The following is an 8727-nucleotide window of genomic DNA, read 5'->3' as shown; positions in this document are numbered from 1 at the left end:
GAACAAAAAATAACATTTCGTAACATTGCCTAATAGAGAGTGACATCATTATTTTCCTACTGATGTCCATTGCTTCTGAATGATAATGGAGGAAACTTTTACTTATTTTTTCTAACTGCTCATCGGGTCATTCATATCAAGCCTGTGAACGCGTAAAGGAAGATATAGAAGCGTTTATATGTCTAAGAAATTTAATTCATAGCATCTGTTCCCATTTATAGCTACTAAAACCACGTAAAAGAATGAAAATAGAAAGAAAAACGCCACGCAATATCGGCACCAACAGGCGGCCGGCATCTACTTCAGTCACCCTTCGAGGACCTTTATGGCTTAACATCGATTTGGGATATTGGGGATTCCACACGATCTATACACATTTTTTTTCTCTCTCTCTCTTTATGTTTGTATCTAGGGCGATGCAGCCTTCCCTAGTTGTTACAAGTGCTTGGATGGCATATATATACAAGTTGTTATCTCTTTTAAAGCACGCACGTCAGCTGACTCGCTCATTAACTCCAAAACCTGCTGACATGGCTCATGGGTTACCTCACCAGTGATAAGGTTTCTCAATCACTGGTGCGCACTTTCTAAACCTCTGCTTTACTACGCCATTCACATCCAGTGCTCAGGAAACGGTTTGGGGGACGGAGAGGGGGAGGGGGAAGGCATGGAAGGCTAAGCACGTGTCTAGATATATGGCTCTAAAAGTAAACTGGACACCCGCTGTATGTTTTTTTCGTCTCATTTTCCTTATCAAGGAACTAACGGAAAAAAAAGGGGGTTATGGCATTCACTATAGCCGTACTGTGCTATGAGATTAAAGGATTCCAGAGCAGAGAGAGAGAGAGAGAGAGAGAGAGAGAGAGAGAGAGAGAGAGAGTTTCTGGCTTAAATCTCAGTATACGAGTATATTCATTCGTTTCATTTTGAGCTTTTTAACTAAACTTCACGTCCTTGCCTGTCCTTTCTGTTACAATACATTTACTCTTTTCAAATCATTCACCACCTCTGAGGGCCAAAAAGAAGAAAAATCATGTATTAAGATGCGTTGCACTCAACTCTTTCCATTACCATTACCTTTTCCAGTAGTATAAAAAAATGGTGAAAGAACACTAACATGTATGAAGTGACTATATTTTATTTATTTGCATATTTTCTGGCAAGGAGGGAGGGAAGGGCATCTTTATTAGTGATACAATAGGAAGGGGGGTGGGAGTTCACTTAGAATTTGAGCTTACTTCATAACTATTCATGCAAACAACTCTCTTTTGTTCATGATAATAAGGAAATGATGATGAGAGGAGGAGACATGGGTGGAATGGGCGGGTGGTTATATGATGGTGGTAGCTGCAATCATAGCAGTAGTGATCGTATTAGTTATAATAGTGGTGATTGAAGCAGCAGCAGTATAGCCAAAGCTGCAGTTATTTTGGGGGGCCTTAGGACATTTAATTGGCATCTTGTAATTATTAATATCTATCTCTTCCTCCTCTTCCCCTGCCTCTACCTCCTCCTCTGTGTCCACCTCTATTATCATACCCCCCACCCCCTCCTCCCCTGTACCCTCCTCCTCCTCCTCCTGCACCACCACCACCACCACCCCCACCTTGATACCCTCCTCTTCCACCTCTCCCTCCTCCGTATCCACCACCTCCACCCCCATAACCACCCCCACCACCCCCATAACCTCCACCACCACCATAACCGCCACCACCACCACCTCCATAACCACCACCACCACCACTACCACCATAGCCACCTCCACCTCCATATCCTCCACCACCTCCTCCAAATCCACTACCACCTCCTCCTCCTCCTCCTTGGTTCCATCCACCTTGAACTCTGTCACCACCACTGGAGAAACCGCCACCACCACCACCCCGGCCACCTCCTCTTCCACCTCGTCCTCCACCTCCACCACCACCACCACCGCCACCACCACCTGTAAGAACACACAAAAAGGAAGTCATTAACTCTGCATAAGAGAGATTAAACTTACTACTAAACATGGTAGAGAGTTAGCAAGAATATTTTACCAAGCTTCCTTACATTTCACTTCACTATGTTTCCTTTTTTTTTTTTCACTCAACACCTTATATTAAGAACCACTGGATATTCCAATGCATACATGTAGCCTGTAGTGTTCTTACTTCTATTTTTGATAACAACACTGGCCACGTACAAAACCAGTGTCTAATGATCTACTCGGTGCAATGGTTCCCAAATAAGTGATGGGTGTATGGGAGAATGAGAGGCATAACACCATCTGTCAAATCAATGCATTTTTTGCTTGACAAGAAAAGTAAGAAACATTTAAAGGTAACTATACCAACCATTCTCATTCAGTTATATTTTGGATTGTTTCTCTTAAAATTAATTCTTAGTGGACTTGCTTATGATTATATGATTTACAACTGTGATAGCCTAAATTTGTGCCATTATTTATGATTGTAATAAAGATTTTCTAAAATTTCCTACATATATACACACACATTAGCATGGCCCCAAATCTCTCTGCAATAGTGGGTGGGGAGATTAACTTTTCTTCTACAATTTAATCCCTGTTGATTTGTTTGCAAGAATTTCCTTCTAATAAGCATGACTGAATAGCAACAGTATGCACGAATGAGTATGAAATTCAGTCTCAAGGCATTAGACACATTCTCCTGTACGTATTTTGATATTGTTTTAAGTGACTGTGTATGTGTTTAATAATTAGGTTATTGAAAAATAATAAATAATGCACAAAATGATGGCTGTATGTGTGTACCTCCTGAACGCTGTGTCCATGAGGGCATCTCTGGGGGTGGTGGCTCCAGCTCATTGGCTCGGCCTCCACGGTCAGGCACCCTACCGATGATGATCTGGGAAAGAGGAGGCATATCAACCTTAACAAAACCCAGCATAGCACAGTGGTGTACCAGTAATGTATATGGCTTTCATCTCCTTGTCATCAATAAGTAAATAAATAAATAAAAAGATACATATATGATAGCTGGTCCACCTTATCTGTGGATTTGACCAACTGCAGATTTTGTTTTTACCAGAACAGTCTTTCTTGGTCTGTATTTTTTCCTGCCTGTAGCTTAATTGCTTTAAAGAAGTAAGTATCAGGACATCTCCCCATCTGATTTTGACTTCTTCTGGCTTCTCTATCAAGTATTTGCAGGAGCAGCACCAGTGGACTTTTTTTGCCTAATTTATATTTTTCCCTTGAGCCCTTTCACGAGCTGCCACCTGCCTGCATGCCATGGTGTGGGGCTGTCACTATTATACACCAAAATAAGTGGTTGACAATTTAGTAGAGGTGGAGTTAGTGTAGTTTATATATAGTTTTCAACTTATACAGTGATATATATATATATATACATATATATAATAATAATAAAAAAATAAAAAAATACGAACTAACAACTACACAACATAAGCTTATTTATCGAGCTGCTTGGTAAATAACTACACATCAATCTTATTCACTAAACACTACTTGGTAAATAACCTCATCCTAAATTGTAATCTTATGGTGGGATACATTATGCTATGGAATACTGTAATCAGTATGACACATAAGTTTTATCAAAGAGGTGGGGTTTCAAGATATGAAGACATTTAAGGTAAAATTAAGTAATTTCATATTGCAGTCCTGGACAGGTGCAGTTTTCACTCATCCGTTGGGGCACTGGAACCATATACCAATGAATAAGATGGCCAGACTGTATTTAACCCCTTCACTGTGGCCGAGCCAAAACAGCGCCCCGCTCCGTATCCGAGATCGCCGCGCAAGTCAAATTTCATATGTTGCTATTGAATATAAAAAGTTTTCAGCCATAAACTCAACATAATCATCATGTATTATATATGAAAACATGCAGAATTAAATGGTGCACATAAAGAAACTCACTACGGCTGGGCCAAAACAGCGCCCCGCGCTGTATCTGGGATCGCCGCGCGCACCAAATTTCAAATGTCGCTATTGAATCTAACAAGTTTTCAGCCATAAACTCAACATAATCATCATGTATTATATATGAAAACATGCAGAATTAAATGGTGCACATAAAGAAACTCACTACGGCCGGGCCAAAACAGCGCCTCGCGCTTTATCCCGGAAAGCCGCACGCGCCAAATTTCAAATGTTGCTATTGAATATAGCATAGCCATAAACTCAACATAATCATCATGTTATATATGAAAACATCCAGAATTAAATGGTGCACATAAATAAACATAAATTAATTGATAATTTTGAGATATAAGCATAAATATCGAGATAAAATAACTCATATATTGGCTAAAGCAAGCCAGGACGCAGTATGCGCATCCTCGGATATGTTACGGGGCAAGCAAGGACGCAGTATACGCGTCCTCGTGTTGAAGGGATTAAATCAAGCTTGGTAACACTGTTTCCCCAATTTACTCAAACTTTTCTTTTACTAAACAAATATTTAACTTTCTTCTTCAACAAACCACTTCCTTTCGTTCTCACACTTAAGACTCCCTCATACATCAGCTTTACCCACCTTGTTTAGCATTGACTTGGTCTGCTTGCGCACTGAGGCATTGCTAGTCTTCTCCAGAACTGCGAGGTCATCCCGCGCAGCCAGCATGTTCCCGATGCTCACTCCAGGTTCCTCCATCATCAGGTCCCGGCGGGTCCTGAATGCTTTAGACAGGTCATCCTCTCGGCTCTTGGCCTTGTCTGACCACTGCAGTGATAAGGGATCTCCTTTGTTACTAAAATCTTGGGTAGGATTCCCTCTTTAGGCCTAGACTTTTTACTACTACAAGACTGTATGCTTGTGTCATTTGTAAAGAAGCTTTAAGGAATAATGCAATAAGATTATGATTTCTTGGTTATTGACAGCTGGTGTAATTTATTAGTCTGTTGAGTCTGACCATTTGTCTTACTAATTTTAGCAGTATTTTATCCTAATTATTAAGCCCTAAAGGACGAGTGACCCGCAGGTGGAAATATTGGTGAATTCCATAAAAGGACGAGTGTCCTGCGTGTGGACGCCTTCGTTTCCTTTTCTACACCTTGTTTCTTCGTGACGTGAAATACACTAATCGACAACCTTATGCTAAATACACACATACATATGCCTAGAGCAGTGGTTCTCAATCTTTTTTTCAGTGATGGCACCTTGAACTTATATAAACCCTTTTGTGGCACCCCTTTTTCACCTCCTCACATGAATTAAATTCTTATACACAATTGTACCTGTTTAAATTACTTTAATTAATGAATTAAAATTATTATCCATACTCAAACCAAAATACAAACAGTACAGTACATGCCTAGACAAAGAACTTATCAGTAGAATTAGATTAACTTAAAAGTTAAAGATGCAGACTAACATAAAAAGAAAAAAAGCCATGATTCCAAATTCATGATAATCTTGTGGCACCCCTAGGCACTGTCCATGGCACCTCAGGGTGCCGTGGCACCCAGTTTGAGAACCTCTGGCCTAGAGGCTCATTCACGCAGCTAGTTGTGATAGATAAAGGACACTCTCTTGGATATATCTAATGAGTTTTCCGTGTCCAGTAACAGTGAATGAGATACAGATGACCCACAACTCTCATCGTCAGATTCTGAACTTTTTTACGATGTTATTTTGCCTCCGGGATTCAACTCAACCCCTATCAAGCCACCAGGTCCTCATCCAGCTGCCCCGCCCATTCATAAAATGTCCGACTCAGATAGAACCAGCTTGAAATTCTGTAAAACTTTTATTAAATGAGTTTATAGAAATGTACTTGAAAAACGGCTGTTTTTTACATTCTCCAGACGCACCCATTAGATTTTTTTACGTCACTTAGATGTTAAGTATAATCATCCGAATTAATAATAATTACCCTAATTATTACAAAAGCATCACCAATGGGGCTCACTTCGCACAAACCATACTGCCATACCTGAAAGGACTGCACAGTCACATCCAGACGCTTGATCATCATCTGCCGACGCATGCGGTATTCAGCATGCATCTCCTTTTGCATTTGGTCAAGCTGGGCCCACTGCTTGTCAGAGAGCTCCCCAGTGAAGAGAGGCTTGCCAATCAGGGCAGGAGGTGCTTTGCTTCTCACATCATGGACCTAAGTCACAGTGCATCTATTGTCAAATAATACCATAATCTACATTCATGTAGCAGTTTATTGAAAGAGATATCCATCTTGGTTAGAATAAAAATACTATATACTTTTCACTATTCAAATATAGGCTTCATATTACAAGGTACAACTGCTGAGTCATCTTAACATGGCATATATTTTACAAGAATAACTATGTGTGACTGGTTTCTTACTGAATCAACATGTCAATCTCACCTTTTGCTCCACCTTGTTGAACAACTGCTGTGGAGTTATGTTGGCTGGAGGTTTAGGGAAACCAAGGGTGACTAGCATGCTCTTCAGATCTTTGGCTTGTTCACTCTCACGCTGCAAAATATATAACATTACGCAAATGCTACTCAGGCTCCAGGTAGACCATATAATTATACTGTGATCTTTATTTTTTGAGAAACTTTGATAAAATTTATCTAGAGGGAGGGGCATATGACATTAACCTTAAATGTGCTTGCAATTAACACCAGGCCAAGAAAACAAATGACCCTACCATTTCCACTGTCATTGATGTATCAGGCTTCACTGCTGAAATCATACGGGCAGCCATAAGCTCTCCCAGCAGAAAGTCCAGCAAGAGGAGTCTGTCCTCAGTGGAGGCCAAGCGCTGACTCACAGCCCCCTCAGTCAGCTGGGCGTGGGGACAACCTGGAGGATAAGCAACACTGAAACCAACTGAACCTCAAAATCTCAAATAAGAAATTTTGTTCAAAAGCATACTTTACATAAGAATGTCGTCTTGCTGGTAACCTCTTCAGATTGCCACACCATATATAAGGCTAAAGCATGCTACTTATAAAAAGGAGAGGATTTGTGTTAAACAAAAATCTCATGAAACCCACCAAGTTCCTTGAGGAAAGATGACAACTCCATGAGGAAGGAGGAATGTTCGTCAGCAGACTGCGTGGCGTTCACCATCTCTTCAAGGTTCCCCAGCCCCCGCAGCTCCCCCGTCACCCAGGCCACAAGGCTGGTGTAGGCAGGGCACCGTGCACCCCCATCTTGCCCTTCTATTGCACCTTTTAGCCCTGCTTCTTCACTTAGCTCTCCAGCATACCTGTTGAAAATGAAAACACATTACAGGTTATTTATAATTCCAAGGACCCAGTGTAGTACCTGAAAAGGATGAGGGAAGATATTTGGGATCATCTAAGCTATCCAGCAAAATTGTAAAGGATGACAGGAAGGCGTTGTGTTTTACAAAGCTCTTCAGTGTACCTGTGATTAATATGGGGAAGGCATTTAGATTATTTGAGCTCCCCTGTGTATCTTGTGATGATGACAGGGAGGCTTCTAGGATTAAGCTCTCAACTGTACCTCTAAAGAATGGGGGATACACTAATGTTTGTTTGTTCCTCAATGTACCTACAACAGATGAGGGGGAGATTAGGGATTATTGGAGCTGATGGTTCTGGTGGGTAATGCGAAGGACAATTTGGACCACTCAGTAGTTGGTAAAGGTGTAAAAGGATTGTATGATTTGCACCCCATGAACTGCATGTACTGTGCTTTCAAGGCCCTCAATTGAGAAAGCCATATTGGTTGCTAGTTGAAAAACAGTTCTAGAAACTTGTGTTGCTCCACTACAGGCAAATGAGAACTGCACGTGTTGAGTTGGGGTCTGGGTGACAAAAATGACGATTTAGGAGATGAGAATAAAAATTGTATTCTTTTACCCATTGCAAGACCCTGTCTATGGCATGTTGTAATTAACAAACACTGACAAATATATTGGTAGAGCAAATACGAGCCATAAAAGATATTAAAAGCAGCTATACAAGTACATCCTTCTAAAAATTAAATCAATAAAACAAACAATAGCTACAAACAATGCAGGTATAATGCCCATACAAATGATGACATAGTATGTGCTCTAGATGACAATAACATGAAGCAAAGGAATGTAAATGAGACACGACAACCATCTTTTGGCATTACCGGTCATAATCCCACACCGGGAGAATCATTACGTATTATACGGTGCACGAGTCCCGCACCCTTTACTGCTTCTCCGCCAGGCTAAGGGAAACAGGTCACACACCTGGGAAGACTGCAGCAGCGGCAGGGCAGTCCAGGGGCCGCCGGGACACCCACACACACACACCGCTTAGGGTTTTTTGGGTGGACGAGAAAATATGGTGCCACCACACCCCCGCCCACGCCCCGTAAGTTATTAGGTGCACAGGGCCTTGGCACCCCCGTATTCTATAACATGAGGGGGCCACTGGCGGGCCTGGTGCCGTGACTTACCCCAGGTCCTCCAGGGAGTCAAGGACGTCGTTCTCCATGCCGCAGCCGCCGCGCCGCCGCCGCCTCCACGCCGCCCGCTGCTTGACACACGCGGCGACCCGTCCCGCGCCAAGGACGGTTTTGGCACTTCAAACGATGAATAGACAAGTCTGTCAGCTCTGAAAACTCGTGATGCAGCCTAAAAAGACATGTTCATAATCAGAGTACTTGAGTTTTTATACCCTGAGGGTCGGGACAGGAGGTGGGTGGAGTACAGGACGGGTCATTGTCCAGGCGCGCCGGCGGCTCTCATCCAAATCGTTATTTGTTACATCCACGTAAGCAGTCTGTGAAGGAAAATATTACGCATGG

The 8727-nt window shown here is 42.0% G+C and overlaps 1 protein-coding gene across 2 annotated transcripts; it reads right to left on the bottom strand.

Moving 5' to 3' along the window:
• Positions 1 to 1120: 1120 nt before the first annotated feature.
• On the bottom strand, positions 1121 to 8611 carry LOC127004470 (protein FAM98B-like). Of its 2 annotated transcripts, none has more exons than XM_050872215.1 (8): positions 8377 to 8611; positions 6969 to 7183; positions 6620 to 6774; positions 6331 to 6441; positions 5920 to 6099; positions 4521 to 4706; positions 2771 to 2864; positions 1121 to 1942 (listed from the first exon to the last, which is right to left on the bottom strand). In XM_050872215.1, the coding sequence occupies exons 1-8, from the start codon at positions 8412 to 8414 to the stop codon at positions 1470 to 1472; spliced, it is 1452 nt and encodes a 483-aa protein (XP_050728172.1). In that variant the 5' UTR covers positions 8415 to 8611; the 3' UTR covers positions 1121 to 1469. The 2 variants fall into 2 exon arrangements, with proteins under 2 accessions (XP_050728172.1, XP_050728173.1); XM_050872216.1 differs by lacking the exon at positions 8377 to 8611 and adding an exon at positions 8065 to 8218.
• Between the last annotated feature and the right edge of the window lie 116 nt (positions 8612 to 8727).

This window comes from Eriocheir sinensis, chromosome 28 (assembly GCF_024679095.1).
Source record: "Eriocheir sinensis breed Jianghai 21 chromosome 28, ASM2467909v1, whole genome shotgun sequence".
NCBI lineage: Eukaryota > Metazoa > Arthropoda > Malacostraca > Decapoda > Varunidae > Eriocheir > Eriocheir sinensis.
This window is presented reverse-complemented; position numbering and strand designations above follow the sequence as displayed.

Excerpts from the sequence above, each read along its gene's own strand:
- LOC127004470 (XM_050872215.1), bottom strand. The coding sequence starts at position 8,414 with ATGGAGAACGACGTCCTTGACTCCCTGGAGGACCTGGG. Across the intron at positions 7,184-8,376 it reads GACTCCCTGGAGGACCTGGG|GTATGCTGGAGAGCTAAGTG; the intron begins GTAAGTCACGGC and ends CATTTTCAACAG. Across the intron at positions 6,442-6,619 it reads CATCAATGACAGTGGAAATG|CGTGAGAGTGAACAAGCCAA; the intron begins GTAGGGTCATTT and ends TATATTTTGCAG.